The sequence below is a fragment of the Cyanistes caeruleus genome, chromosome 4, assembly GCF_971803275.1.
Source record: "Cyanistes caeruleus chromosome 4, bCyaCae1.hap1.1, whole genome shotgun sequence".
Lineage (NCBI taxonomy): Eukaryota > Metazoa > Chordata > Aves > Passeriformes > Paridae > Cyanistes > Cyanistes caeruleus.
In genome coordinates, this window is record NC_141704.1 from 33,349,327 (window position 1) to 33,364,630 (window position 15,304).

General features: G+C 41.2%; 1 protein-coding gene across 2 annotated transcripts in view; it reads left to right on the forward strand.

Annotated features, from left to right (window-relative positions):
* The window catches only part of EP300 (EP300 lysine acetyltransferase), a 62,814-nt gene that overhangs the window by 20,865 nt on the left and 26,645 nt on the right, over positions 1 to 15,304 (forward strand). For both annotated transcript variants that reach the window (XM_086885692.1, XM_023934761.2), the window contains 11 exons: positions 4,094 to 4,270; positions 6,415 to 6,676; positions 7,446 to 7,559; positions 8,476 to 8,712; positions 11,187 to 11,280; positions 11,614 to 11,748; positions 12,145 to 12,262; positions 12,752 to 12,926; positions 13,320 to 13,397; positions 14,234 to 14,343; positions 14,871 to 15,026. In XM_086885692.1, the coding sequence (XP_086741818.1) occupies positions 4,094 to 4,270; positions 6,415 to 6,676; positions 7,446 to 7,559; positions 8,476 to 8,712; positions 11,187 to 11,280; positions 11,614 to 11,748; positions 12,145 to 12,262; positions 12,752 to 12,926; positions 13,320 to 13,397; positions 14,234 to 14,343; positions 14,871 to 15,026 (1,656 nt within the window). The remainder of the gene's footprint in view (positions 1 to 4,093; positions 4,271 to 6,414; positions 6,677 to 7,445; positions 7,560 to 8,475; positions 8,713 to 11,186; positions 11,281 to 11,613; positions 11,749 to 12,144; positions 12,263 to 12,751; positions 12,927 to 13,319; positions 13,398 to 14,233; positions 14,344 to 14,870; positions 15,027 to 15,304) is intronic.

The window sequence follows — 15,304 nt, forward strand, 5'->3', positions numbered from 1 at the left end:
TATACATAGTTGATGCTGTGATACTGGATTCTTTGAAAGAATGTTATTAAAACTTCATTCTATTTGTTTACTTTTCCACACTTATGATTATCTTTGCAAATCTAAAAGCTGGTCATGGTTCAGTACTACTGCAGATATCTAGCTGTCTTTCAAATGTAGAAATGTAAATTAGACAGAATAGAATGTAGAATGTAAATGACACAGTTGTTCTTACAGAGAAACAATAGAATATTTGCAATGTCTGGGTGCATACCGGTAGCAGGTATTCATTTTCAATTTGTACTCTGTGGTATTAACCAGAGTAAAACCAGAAGTGGAGTTAATCACTTGAGCTTCCTCTGAACTGAAGATGCATATGTTTCATGGCATTAGAACAAAACCTTGGGGAACTTCCTCTGCTTTTGTAGTTACTCTTCATAGATTGGGGGAGTACCTGAACAGCCCTGTCTGATGCTGCTTGTAAACTACGATGTTTCCTGAACTCATGTCATCTGTGGTGAGAGATACACACCTTTCACCATTCTGATATTGACAGCCCCTGCTTCCCCTGGATGCAGGCAAGTCATGTTGTTTTCTACTGTGTATATAAAAGGTAGAATCATTTAAGATCACCTTTGCTTTCTATTAACCACCTATCATCATTTTCTGATCTTCCTTGTTTTCCTCTTCTTGACTGTCAATTTGATTTCTGTCTGTTCTTCCTTGTGTGCAAGTTCTTGAATACGTGATGAAATTGAGTGGAAGCTGTGAGGTGAGGAAGAAAAACTTTGGATGAATATGAAGTAGGAAGGGCAGTCAGAGGAAGTGGTGGCTAGGGGAAGAGTAAGTAGAGGTTGCAGTTGCTGATTTGTAGCTCTAATTAAGACGTGTATGTTTTTGCATTGTATTGCAGATGAAGCCTTCTCTTATGCGGTGGTACTAACACCACCTTTCTTTAGCTGGTTCTTCTGCACTTGGTTGTTTATCTGTCCCCTCCCAAAGATCACTAATGTGCTGATGAACTTCAGTGACTGTGCATCAGTCTTCCTGGTTGTTGCCTACTGATAAAATTATACAGGATTTTGATCTTCCTTCTGTAGTCATGAGACCATACTTTTCTTACTGTTACATGTTTTCTTTTATTCAAGTTTCTCAACATGTCACAGCAAATAGCATGAGCATGCTCCTGCTTCTTTTGCAGGATCACAAGGCCACCTTGTGCCAGGTGGAGAATCTCCCAAATGACCCTTCTCTTGACTCAGTCTAGAGATGCATGCAGTTGGTTGCTGTCAGGTTAGTCTATGATGGCTGAACTGGGGGACATTGCTGTGAGGTTCAGCTGAAGATCTGTCAGGTGTCAATCTCACCTGGATCAAGTAATGGCTGCTGATTTGTTTAGGGAGACCTTGAGGAATTTGGTTTTTGGCATCTTAGGTGTTACTTGAGTGTCTGGCTTTGAGTCAGTTTGGTGTGCTTGCCTGTCAACCTGGCCTGAGCTTCTCTGGTCTTTGCCTCTCCACCTAAAATGGGAGAATATTACCCAGTAAGGAACACCTAGGCTGAGCTGGGCAGGTGGTGTTCTGTTGCCAGGTCCCTTGGCACAGTGGGGTGGAGGTGGAGGGGAGCCTTGTGTTTCTGCCGTGGAGAGAGCCTTGTTGGAGAGGACTGGTCTTGCATCCCAAACAATGCCAATGGCTGATGCTTGAGAAAGCATCAGAGATCCTTGTGCTGAGCCAACTTGATGAGTAATTTGAAAAAGTCAGAAGTTTCACATAAAGTTTGTGTTCAGCTTTGTTGCAAATATAAATGTTGATTGGCTTGGTGAAACCTCATCCGTGAGTTTTATTAGAAAGCTGTTCTGAGTGACATAGCAGAAGTGTCTTTTTTAAGTCTAGGTTTGCGTTTCTTACCCTGTAGTCAGGACAGAGCTGGCTCACAAGGCCACAGTTACTCTGAACCCTTTGATACCTGTTTGTGAAGTCTCCAATTGTTTGAATTGGGTGTCTTGATTTCTCCCTGTAACACCAAGCTGTGAAAATGTGCCCTTCAGCCTTTAATTCTTAATTGTTTGGTTTGTTTTTTAAGGCTGATAGCAGCATAAGTTACAGAAGTCAAATGGGGCTGATAGTGATAGCCAGCATATAGTCTGTGCTTTGGTGTGCTCTCAGGTGTCAACTGACTTTGGGAGCTGTGATTGTTAATGAACGTAAAGCTTTGCTCAGAAATTTATGGTTTTGGGGATGTCCTTGCTTTCAAAACTCTCTTGGAGTTTTGAGATCCCCTCAAGGGGATCGGGCTGTCTTACAGGAAAACATATCTTTTTTTCTAAAGGGACTAATCCTCACTGTCAGGCCTTCACTGAGCCTTGAAAACCTGTCTGTCAATTTGAGATGGCTGTGACGATGGGGAATATTTCTGAAAGTGTGTTTGCTGGCTCCTTATGCTATTCTTCTCCCTTTGCCTTCTGCTTAACTTGCACATAAGGTCTTACGAGTCTTCTGAGGGAGAAGAAGGAAGACTAGGTCTTACCTGTCCTGGTTTTGGCAGCAGCTGCTTCATTGGTCACCATTGAGGTATTCATTGTGGTCGAGACATGGCAGTGGGAAGGAAGGCTTTCAGTTCTGCTTGATCATTACATAGTTTGTTTGTCTGCCATGTGCAGAGATTCTTTTCATTGCTCTCTAATGAATTACTGCTGTGTGATTATGGTTATTGCTTATGTGTGGAGGAGGGGGGCTGTCCTCAAGTGAATTCACTTGTGCATATCAGATGTCTAAAGTGGCAGGTTCTTTAGCGAATTTTGTATTCCTTTTCCTGTAGCTTGAGTTTGATCCAGCCTTATTTTGTAAATGCAAACTGAAGGCTATTATGATGGATTGGAGGCTGTTAGAGCCTGAGAACGGGAAGTGTGAGTAATTGCAGGTAATCTCAGGGCATGTTGGTTACTTCTAGTGCAGGTTGAAGAAGCTCGGTGAGCAGAAACAAGGTGTTTCTCCTAGGGGAGGATGCTTTAAGAATAAATGTAGAAGTGATTAGAAACAAGCCTGCCATAGGAGTTAAGTTCTTCTTTGAATGCAGGAAAATGCTTTGAACCAAAGAGCATCAAGGAGACTGGACATTGTCTAGTCAAATGCTAATGTAAGTTGAAACAACACTGCTCTTTAAAGTATTTTTGTGCCTTTTTGAGTTATGGCTCCTTGAGGATCCTGCCTGAGTAATGGTGAGAATGTGGTAATCTTAATGAAAATCTCCAGTTTTTCTGGTCCTCTGTCTAGTTCTTTTGGTCCTAGAAGGCCAAATTTCCCATGGAAAATAAATGGGAATGCAAGGAATGGAAAAAAAATGTCAGGGGACAACAACTTTATTGGCAAAATTGCTCCTTGTTCTTTAGGTTCTGGGCATTCCAAGACAACAAATGGTATTCTGGTATGCTAGAACTGTTGAATATGGCTTGTATGAAACATTAATCTATTTCCCCTGTGGGTGAATGGTTCAGTAGATTTGTTTCGTTTGCAGACTTCCTATCTGTCCTCTCCTTTGACCTCTAGTACTGCAAATGAGTTGGTGTGACTGTGAGGTGTTACCTATGACTGTGGTGTATCCTTAAATTGAAAATGGTTGTGTACTGATAATGCAGGCATGCACTGTTATGCCTGTCAGGAGAGGAGCTGTGGGAGTGCTAGTAGGATGTTTTTGGGATAAACTCTGCTGATATGAATGAAGATGGTATTTGTCTCCATTTAGAGTCTGCACAAATACAGGGGGAGAACTCAAGTCTGGAAGAATTATGTAGTCCATTGTACAAATCTGTGATTCAGAAAGGTGAAATGAGAAATCTATTGAACCAAATATTTTATAAAAAAATAATCAGACCACTTCTGTCCAGTCAGGTTCAAAGATTGCTAAATTAGCTTTTTTGTGTTTACAGGACCTGTCTAGTTGAAGAGTTTGTTGTGTGATGGGTAAATCTATGAACATGAAGGAGCAGGGGAAGCATGTGTATCAATATTGCATTGCAGCCATGGCTGTTCTTGCTTCTCTGAAGTATAAATTTGCCTTTTACATTGTGAATTTAAACTATCTGACTTAAACACCTTATCATTTTAATTCCTAGATGGGAATGATGAACAATCCTAGCCCTTATGGCCAGCCCTATAGTCAAAATACTGGGCAGCAGATTGGAGCCAGTGGACTTGGTCCTCCAATGCAGAATAAAGCTGGACTGCAGAATAGCTTACCACAGTTTCCAATGGACAAGAAGCCAGTTCCTGGAGCAGGAATGCCTAATATGGTAAGTAGAATGAAAGGTGTATTCAGAAAATGTTGTGGTAAAGAGGAGCAATATGCTCTGGTCTTGGCACATTATAAGTTTTTTGCAGCTGTCATACCCTATGTGAATTTGTGCTTGGAGTCCACAAAGAATGCACTTGTTTCAACCCCAAAGACTGATATGCAGGAGAGGGCCGAGTTGTGCCTTCTGTGTTAATAAACTGCATCTCCACTCTTTGGCCTTCAAACCCTGTTAACAGGGAAAGTGAAATGGAGCTCCTTAACTGAAATGAGCTTTGCAACCTATTTGGACACCTCTGTTCTCCTATCCCATCCTTTCCTATGCTGTTGCTGTCTTGGGCCCCTTCTCCTCAGAGTATCTCTGTCTGGAGAATTGTTTTCCTGCTTGTACTTGCTGATGCTTTTTGGGAAAGAGAAGTGTCCCTTCTCCAACAGATATTGCCTATGATAGGGCTTAGAAATCCCAGCTGTGTGTTCATTCTTGTGAATTTTACGAACATGCACAACAGTCCTGATGCTGAAGGTGATTCCCTGGCAACTGGGATACCTTGATAGCCTGTCCCTTTACCTCCACTCTTATTACAGCAGGACTTAAGGAAAAGGGAAGTAAGAACGGTGGGAAAAATGGATCGCCCAAGCTTGTAAATGCCAGTGCCTCACCACATGCCTTAATATTGGATTCCCTGGCTTGAGCTTAATGCTGATGCCTCATTTTCAAAGTTAAATTTGTTAGGGGCATGACATGCAACATTTCTTACAGGTTTTTTTCCCCTATATTTATTTATTTATTTATTTAAAAAACAAATTCATGTTTCTGAATATAGCTGGTGTTTCTCTCTGCTTCAAATTTCACTCCCACACACCCCCTGGGAGGGTCCATCTATTTATCTTACTAACTGTTGCTGAAAAACCATTTCTAGTTAACTTTAGTGCCTTTAAATTAAAAAGAGCTGCATCCTGTGAGTTTTATTTAATTTTTTTTTAAGTTGAGCATGAAACATTGGAAGATGAGCAAAGCAGTTGGTTATATGAATCAGTAAAAAAGCAGCCAAAACTTGTTCAGAACCCCAGCTGTCAAGTTTGTGTTCAGTGCAGAGCATATAACTCTTTTGAACTGGTACCCAGCTGAACGTAGGAACTTGAAGTTGTTGCTGTCTCAGTTGTTGTTTAGAATGCCAGGCTGTGAATATTTGGATATTGGAGCATGCACAGACCCTGAGAGCCCAACTTAATTGTAGTGAAGTCGCCTTGTAAAATGAAGGGTTAATGCTGGTAGTCAGGTGCTATGGGAGAACTGGGGTTTAGAAATACTGGTAGCTGGATCTGAAGATCTGGAGATCTCCAGAATCATCTTGTAGAACCTTTGAGAGTCAATTAGAAACTGGAGTCTGTTGAAATGAAGTGATATAGGCAACACAGAGTACCTCAGCCTCTCTTATTTGAGTATTCCTCAAATGTCACCTGAAATGAACACAGAGTTCTGAACAAATAAACAGTAACAGAGAAGACAAACTAGATGTTGCCATACCTGACATTAGTTCTGTGGTGTTTATTATCCTGAAGTTGTGCTTCATCTCTAGCAGACACTAGGAGATGCTTGTTTTGAATGCCTGTGTGCAAGTCTGCTGATGGAAAAAGGTTAAAAGCTTCACAGAACTTCCCTTTCCTTCTCCCTTTCTAGGAGCAGTCAACTTGAGACACCACATACTGAGAGGGAAAGCCCTATTATTTCTAAAATGTGCTTTCTTCCATTACTGCAAGAATTGTGGATGCAACTTTTTAGCCTCCAAAATTAGGAGATTTGAGATCTAAATGCTATTAATATTTTCTGGTTGGTCTAGCACTGCAAATTAACCTGTGAGCCTGTGCAAAGGTCTGCTGGACATTGATAAGGCAAGAGCTAGGACTAATAGAGTGATATGGGGAGGAAATTGTGGCTGGCAAGCGAATTGCCAGGACTGTTGCTAAGGGACATTTTTAGTGAGTCCTCCAGAACTACACATAGGTGGGCTGTTTCCTTAATCAGAGAATGTAGTAATAGTTGTTTCTCTTATTGGACTTCTTCTTGTGTTGCTGTTTACTTGCCAGATGAATTATTTTCAAAAATAGATTTATTTCCAGGAATTTCTTTTTCAACTTCTTCAGGGCCAGCAGCAGGCTCCCCAGGTGCAGCAAGCTGGGATGGGGCCAGCAGCTTCTCAAGGAATGGGGTCTGGAGCACCGACAGCAGATCCAGAAAAGCGCAAACTCATTCAGCAGCAACTCGTTCTCCTCTTACATGCTCACAAGTGTCAGCGTCGAGAACAGGCCAACGGGGAGGTGCGACAGTGCAACCTCCCGCATTGCCGAACCATGAAGAATGTCTTGAACCACATGACACACTGTCAGGCTGGCAAATCTTGCCAAGGTAAGTGGGGGAGTGGTTATGTATATGAGGTCAACATTTGAGGGAGGAGAAGGGCTCCTAGAAAGAGATGGACTGGTGAGTGACTTGGGAAATAAGTTTGAGAAATTCTGTCTTATTTGCTTAAGACAGGGAATTGTAAGCAACTTCTGAGCCTCTAAAGTTTAGGGAAGTTAGAGGGGACAAGATACGACAAAGAGATGAGTAAAAATCTTTTGCTTAACTTCGTAAGTCACTGTAAAATCTTTTGGATTCTGCCTTTAAAAAAAGGTAGACACAAACCAGGAATCTGCAAATAGGAGTCTACCTGTCTTCCTTAAACTGAAGAGATGAATCCCAAACAATACCAAGCCATAAATTTGACTGCTGCTGGCACTTGCAATCTCTCTCTGTCCTACTAAAATGTAATCTCCCTTTTTGGTAGCCTTGGCTCATCTGGATTGTGCCAGTTGTTAATATCCCAGTTGCTTGGCACAGTCTGCCCTGATACCTGAGCTAGATGGAGCTATCCTTCAAGCCACGGAGACATAAGCTTGGGTGTATCATGTAGGGTTTTTGAGTAGGCTTTGGTTGAGCCAATAGTCCAAGAAGAAATCTGGCTACATTTTCAGGTCTAATTAGTGCTGAACTATTTCAAATAATACTTTATTGACTTGTGTTGATATAGATGTGTGCCCTGAGAGAAAATGCCACTCTCTACCCAGCTTGTGATGACCACGTGGAGAGACTGGCAGCAGTTTGTAAATGCTTTTCCATTCCTTCTTTTTCTCAGTGGCACATTGCGCATCTTCCCGACAAATCATCTCACACTGGAAGAATTGTACAAGACATGATTGTCCTGTATGTTTGCCTCTCAAAAATGCTGGGGACAAAAGAAATCAGCAATGTAAGTCTACTGGGGAATTCTGTGCGTTGAATAAACCATAAAATGCATGTTTGGAGTTAAACTTTTTTGCACCCATATGGTAGCGGTGATGCTCTCAAACCTGGGAACATGTTAATGTGATTTTTCTCTTGTTTTAATCTCAGAGTATTTTTCTGGCTCTGATTGCTAGTGTTTATGAAAGCTTTCTAACTTTATTGTATTTTTCTATCAAGAGAGTGGTAAGGGTGAACAAATCGTAGCTCTCTCAACCAAATGCTTGGCTTTTCATTACTGCTTCTTCCAGCTGGATAGTTTCTGGAGACAGATGTGCACACACACGCACATTGTGTCATTTTAGCCCTGATACTTGGTTCTGTCTTCGTTCTTTGTTTTCATCAGATGTCACTTTCCCTTTCTCTTTGTGTCCTCTTGGTCTCCCTGACAAAATGTTTGGCAAGATTTTTGTCACTGTGTTACCTGTATGGGGATGTTTTCCTCCCTACTTTAATGTTGTTTTAGGTTCTTCTCACAGCTAATGTGAGCTATTTCTTGGCTTAAGAAAACTAAAAAAAAAACCAAAAAGGGCAGAAAAGGCATTGCAATGGCTGGTGGAAAGCTGTATGTACATTTCTGCCTTTAGCCTCTGTGACATGGTATGCCTCTGTTTTCAGTTTGAAGCAAGCAGATGTGTCCTAAATACTTAAGAGTGGGATTTCCTCTGAGCAGCCCAAAGGGAAAACAACATGTTGGATTGGCTGGTTGGGTCAAAATTTGTCTCTCTGTTTCGTGACAGATTTTTCAGATCTGTTCCCTGCATGCTTCCAGAAGGAGATGCTTCAACTCTGAGCAGCCAGTGCACTTTTTGTCTGTCCCTGTATTGGTGGGGCCTCTCTGGCCGCCTTCTGCTCTCCTCACTAACTCCGTGTGTCTCTCGCAGCGCTGCTGGGCGGAGCTGCAGTAGGACTTGCCAATACCGGCTCTGTGGGCGTGGGGCAGCAGACAACGCCCAGCATCAACACTACCAGTCAGATAGACCCCAGCTCCATCGAGAGAGCCTACGCAGCCCTCGGACTGACCTATCAAGGGAACCAGATGCAGACACAGCCCCAGGCTCAAGTGAAGAATCAACAACAGGGACAGTCACCCCAGGGTCTGCGCCCTATGAATCCTATGAGTAAGTTTATCTGTTAGTGTTAAAATGCAAACTTCAGGCAACTTCCCCATGCTACATCTAATGCAAATTTTCTCAACCTACTAGCTTAATACTGCTAGTTAATTTGCAAAAGGTAGGGCTTTGCGATATTTTAGATTTGAAATAGCAAGTTACTGAGTGGAACATTAGAGGGCCCAGGTGCCTTCTCCTGGTAAACAAGTTCTCTGGAAAAACTAGTTTCTTTGGAAAAATGATAATTTTCCAAGACTTTTTTTTTTTTCCCCTTTTTCCCCCCCTTTTTGTTTTCTATTTTTCTTTTTTTTTTTTTCCCTGCTTTATGATTGTACTGTAATGCAAGTCTCAGGCTACTGGGGAGTTTTTAATTGGATATGCAGCCATTGGAATGCCAGCATTCAGGTGTACTTCCCTGTCACTCAGAGTGCAGCATTTTACATTTATATCTCAGATAGGTAAAGTTTGTTTAAAAAATGAAAAATAGGAAATAACTGACATCCTCCCCAAATCCTGTCAGTGATCTCACATAGCTCTAAATTGTCTAGGTGGCTTATAGCAACATTGTAGGACTAGGTAAGAATTTCAATTCAAGTGCAGTTAATTGGAACCTGGCTATCAATGGTGTCAAATGAAGTCATCTTTAACTACCAAATCTAAGTTAGATGTTTTGAGATTACATCACAGGACTTTTTCTCACTCTTAGCTGTTTGCTTGAATTGCATAAGTAGATGTGGCTTTTTCAGTGGAAAAGGAAAGAAGAGCTGGTAGTGATTTATCACAAGCTTGTATGGGATTGCAGTGATCGTGCCTACGCGTCCCATGACAAGCTTGTGTGCAGAATGAGACATTGGTGCAGAAACACACAGACCGCAGCCTGAAACCAACTGCTACTTTGCAAAGGGAATGCTGCTCCTGAGTTACTCAGGAAAAGGCTGCTGGGTAGAGTAGACTTGTTAATGAGATGACTGGCCCTCATAGATTACATGACTTGCTAGAACTTTACCTTCCAGTGTGTAAAAACAGAGGAAAGGTCAAGGGTCGTGAGAGCTTAGCCTTAAAACAGTTAGGTTAAAATAATATTATTTTCTATTGTGCCTTAGAGTCTTTTTTGAAGCAAAATGATTCCTATTTTTTTATGTATGTAATTACTTATAAGCAGTGTTTTGCCTGTGCATTCCTTGCAGAACAGTGGGCATTCTTTGCACAATTGCTAAGAAAATCCAGTGAAATGGGATTGAAAAAACTCTTGGAGTTTGGAGAACTACAGCTTAATGTAAAAAAGACAAGCATGGAGAGTGTAGACTTTTGACTCTTGCTTCCTTATTAGGAGTGGGTGGCTAAGGAGGAAATTACAACAGGTGAGATAGGAATTACCAGGTCATGGCCTACAACACAGCAGGGCTAGTTTAGGAGAGACAGCGGGATTTGGTGAGGACTGCTATGTGAAAAGCTGCAGTCCTAAGTAGCTCAAACAAATAGAGGACAATTTTGACAATTGAAAAGGGGAGAGTTAAGGTAAAGGTTGACTATTGTCTTGCATGCCAGTGTGCTTTCAGATGGCAAAGTGGATTTGGGAAAAAGAAAAGGACTAAAGGAAGGGAGATTTGGAACAGATTTATGAAAAATCTGTTAAATACTTGGTTGTAATATTAGGTATCAGGCTTGATAGAGTTCTCTTCTGTGGTTTTCTCCTGTATGCAGTGTGTAATTTTGCTTGAAATACAGATTCTGTGTGATTCAAATGTTCTAAATACATGTGAAGCTTGGTCATGGCTTTTATGCTATTTGCTGTTTGGTTTCATGCTACTTGATCTGTTTGGAAGCTCCAGACAGAAATATGCCGAGTTTTTCTTTACTAATTGAGAAGTAACTGTAGTTTGTGAAGAAGATAAGAAATTTTTATGGTGATTAAAATCTGGTATGATTCAGAAAATCAGATTTTGTTATGCAACAAATTGCAGGTGTTTCCTGCAAAGGACTGTCAGATTTCCTTCTTACAAACCTCGTAGTTGTAGGATCATTAAATATGGAGTGGGTGAGAAGGGACCTTGTCTGATGTAGGTGGTAGCTGAAGGTTTAAGTTTTTGAAGCCTTTGTGAATATATATCCTAAGATTCTGAATGAAAAAAAAAGTCCAACTGCTTCTAAACAAAAAAATAGAAGTGGTTGGAGTCTTTCATTAGAGAATCACAGAACATAATATTTGCAGCAAATTGAAATCACTTGTTTGTTGATAAGTTCAGGAGGATGTGCAGAGGAGTAATGGGGTTAATGCTTCACTTGGAGGTCACCAGTGTTGTGCCTCAGGCTTTTTCTAAGTTTGTAAAAGAAAGAGGGTGAAGAGAGCAATAGGTAATTAAATTCCCTTCACAAAAGTCCAAGTACTTGAAAGTCGAAACCCTTGTTATTGATTATTAAGAGTTACTGATTTTGTGTGGTAAATGGGCTTTTAATTTTTTCTGTATTCTTCTGTTTTCTAGGTGCAAATCCAATGGGAGTGAATGGAGGAGTAGGGGTCCAACCCCCTAATCTGCTGCCTGACTCAATGTTACATTCAACCATGAATTCTCAAAAGTAAGTTGAATCCTTTGAAGTCCCCCAGTGATTTTGTTTTGCTCTCATGGCACTTCTTGCATAAACAGTGGAGTAAATGCCATTGATGGCTATCTCTCCCTTTGGATTTTGCATCTTTTGTTGCAGTTTTCCAAGTCCTTGGGTAGAACAGCATGTACTGTTTCATGGCGTTGTTTGGTGTGTGTGTGTGCAGCTATTTCTGCAGTTTGTCCATTGATTAGGGAATGGCTGAACTAGCACTTTGTCCTAACATTATTCTAAAAGAGGCTATGACTGTAAGATGATTAAGCTGGGGCTAGACTTTTGCACTCAATTCTTGCTCTGTTTTTGAAGCCCCATGATGAGTGAAAGCGCCAATGTTGCCAGTTTGGGAGCCATGCCAACAGCTCAACCATCCAATACTGGAATTCGAAAGCAGTGGCATGAAGACATTACTCAGGATCTCCGAAACCACCTTGTTCACAAATTGTGAGTAGCTAATATCAAAACAGCCTCCTGTTAGGTGAGCTGCTGCCCCAGAGCAGAGGTGTATTGGAGGCAGAGGGGTTGCAGAAGGGGTTGCAGAAGGAAGCCTGACTTGCAAAACTAGAAGGCCAGGGGGTGAATTTTGTCAGAATGCATGAGAAGGGAAAGCAGAAGCCGGAAAGATGAAGCTGTGCTGGTTTGGGACTGTTGTCTTGGAAGTTTCCCACTCCATGCTCAAGCCATCTACAACATCTACTGCCCCTGGAAGAGTAGCAGTAGCTGCAGTCTGTCAGCAGATTTACTTGCTGCTTAGTGTTCAAACCACTGGGTTTAATGCTGTTTTGGGAACATTCTAATCATTTGCATGCACTTCTTTAATATTTTTTTCTTCCTACTCAGAGTCCAAGCCATATTTCCTACTCCTGACCCTGCAGCACTGAAGGATCGGCGTATGGAGAATCTGGTGGCATATGCTCGGAAAGTGGAAGGGGACATGTATGAATCAGCAAACAGCAGGGTGAGATGCCATCCCCTGTTGTCTGGTTGTGTGTATTTCTACCTTGATCCTGTAGTGACTGGGGAGGAAGAGGAATAGGGACTCCCAGGCTCAGGAAACAAATGTTCAGGGGCTGCTGGATGGAGTCTAGGAACCAGCCAGTTGAGGGCTGCTCACTGGGTGTGCTGGGAGTTGAGATGTACTGTGCCTGAGACTTGTCATAGTCCCCCAAAAGCAATGTTGAAGCTCTTCACTGTGATTGTCCCAGAGAAGTGTTGGACACAAGAAGAGAAATATCTGGTGTTCTAATAGTTGAGAACAGTGCCCTTAGCAGTGCCCCTTTTGCCCCCTCCTGTCTGTCTGACAGTCCCTGCAAAGGGGAAGACCACCTCCCACCCCAAGCCAAAATGTGTCTGTAAGGCCACTTTGCAAGTTCAAATCACTGGGACCAGTTGCCTTTTCTTAATGTGTGTCTCATCTCCTTTCTTGGCTTTTATTCCTCCACAACAGGCTGAGTACTATCACTTGCTAGCAGAGAAGATCTACAAGATTCAGAAGGAGCTGGAGGAGAAACGAAGAACCAGGCTGCAAAAGCAAAATATGATCCCAAATGCTCCAGGCATGCCACAAGCTCCTATGAATCAAGGGCCCAATATGGGACAGCCACAGCCAGGAATGTCTGCAAGTAAGAAGCTTTGGGTCACTGATTACCTGGTGTGGGAAATCCTGTACTGTCATTTCAGTAGCCTGGTGACTATTTAGCTTTCATGGGTACCTGACTTGTTTGTGAGCTATTGTTTATTGTTATACCTTGATAACATACTTCAAATTTGTCCCAGTGGCTGAAAGCTGATTCTAAGTCAAAGGATATTTCTGTCACTGGGATGTACTTCTATTTTCAAGGAGGTTCTTGAGTTTGCCTCTCACTTCGAGGACTCTTTAATAATGTTTAGTTACTGTATACATTTACTTTCTTTGTACATGAGTTTTAATGTGTAATTCTCACTAAAATGTTTGGTGGATAAATCCTGGTGGTCTTCTGAATAACACTATCTTATTTCAATGTCTTTTTTCCCAGATGGTCCTCTTCCTGACCCAACCCTGATACGTGCCAATGTGCCAAACCAGATGATGAATCGCATGCAGGCACAGCCAGGTAAATACTTGAAGAAAATTTGCTACTGTGATTTTTGAAGGAATCTTGGATTTGGATAGCTCTTACTGAAGCATCAGAGATCTTGTATCATGTGCAGTTTTTACCTTTGATTAAGAAAAATAGCTATCTATATAGCATAATTCTTACATAACTATATAATAAATATAAAATGCTATCTCTAGTAGCATTTCATCTTGTGATTTTGAGCTGCACATTAGCTGCTTGCTTCATTAAATAAAGAGCTTGATGCTTTTGGAATTTCCGATGATGTGTGCATAGGATTGTGGGATCAGTCAAACATGGTGAGCCCAGCCAACTCAGGTGAGGGCATGTTGGTGGCAGAGGGAATATGGTGAGAATTACTACTCAGAAAAAAGGGACAGAACCTTTGTTATACATTCAAGATGTGTTACGGCCAGCATGCAAAGTACTTGAAGTTAAGATACAGTTTGAGATAAAATAAGTGAATTTCTAATATGTAATTATGATAATGCAACTTTCTGTGGAAAGTTTATCTTCAACAGCAGGTGTATTCAATACAATCAGTATTTGTCATGTGTTACAGTAGTTCTCAAACTTAATGAGTTTTAGTAACAGTGGAAACAGATGTCTTGAGTTGGGGAAAGCTGATCTGTATTCTGAAAGAATAGGTAGCTTGAGCACTATATTTAAAATAATTCCGCGTAACTAGTTAATAGAAGGCAATATTTGATTGGAAGCTGGTTGCTAGAAAGCAAAATTAGAAAGAAGCAGCATTTCTTCTCCAAATGTTGAATGATGCCTAAAGAAGATTTCAGACCTTTGTTTACACATATGTTTTTGGCACAAACTCTCAGGAATGAATCAGTTTGGCCAGATGAACATGCAGCTGTCACCGATGGGACCCCGACAAACCCCTCCTCTTCAGCACCCTGGACAGCTAAGTCAGGCCGGGGCCATGAACCAGGTCAGTGCGCCTTCCCTCCAGGGTTGAGTTCACAGGTTGGCTTCTCTTGTCTGTGGTTTCCTTAAAATCAATAAATAAAAGAAATTTGAAAATAAATCAAGCATCACTTCTTCATTCTCTTGGCCCTTTGGTTTCTGTCTTTTGCTTCTGCTTTAAAATCTGCCCGATATATAGTAAATCTTTAGATCTTTGTGGTAAGACTTGCCTAAAAATTTAGTTGAAGTGGCTTTTTATTGCAGTCTTATAACAAGGAATCAAAATAAATCTTAAGCCACAGTCCCAATCTGAAATCAATATCCTTTTACTATGCTTTTGAGAGAAACCATCATAAATTGTGTCTTTTGAGAGGAGCTATAAGCAGGCTTTTCATGTTGTTTCCTACATTTATATGGCAAGCATCAATTTCTGATTGATAAAAGTTTTTTGGGTTTGTTTTTTGGGTTTTTTTTGGTTTTTTGGGTTTTTTTTGTAAAATGTTATGAAGGTGTATGCACATTGTGTGAAATGAGTTGCTTTTTTTTCACCAGATGGGATTTCCTTCACGTATGCAGCAACCAGGAGTTGGCCAGCCTTCTGGTCAGAATCAATTTCTACAACAGACTCAGTTCCCTGCTTCTTCCCCGGCAATGAATGCAGCGAGCATGCCTATGACTCAGCCTGGCAATCAGACACCAGTATCTCAAGTAAGTTTCTGATTTCTTGAAGTGCTGTCAGTGACTTTTGTCATATACTGGTTATGATTGTTCAGTTTGTAGTAATGGAGATAAACTTGTTTCCTTGAGAGACTTTTGGAATTATAGTCAACCAAATTCATATATTGAGACTTTCCATTCCTGGTGTAGCACTGGGAATGGCAAGGGTGAAATATTGTTGACTTGTTCTCAGGCTTTAATTTAAGTGTTAGAGAGGAATTGGTTTAGGTTTATTTTTATGGAGCAAAGAAGAAATTGTGACTCAGCAT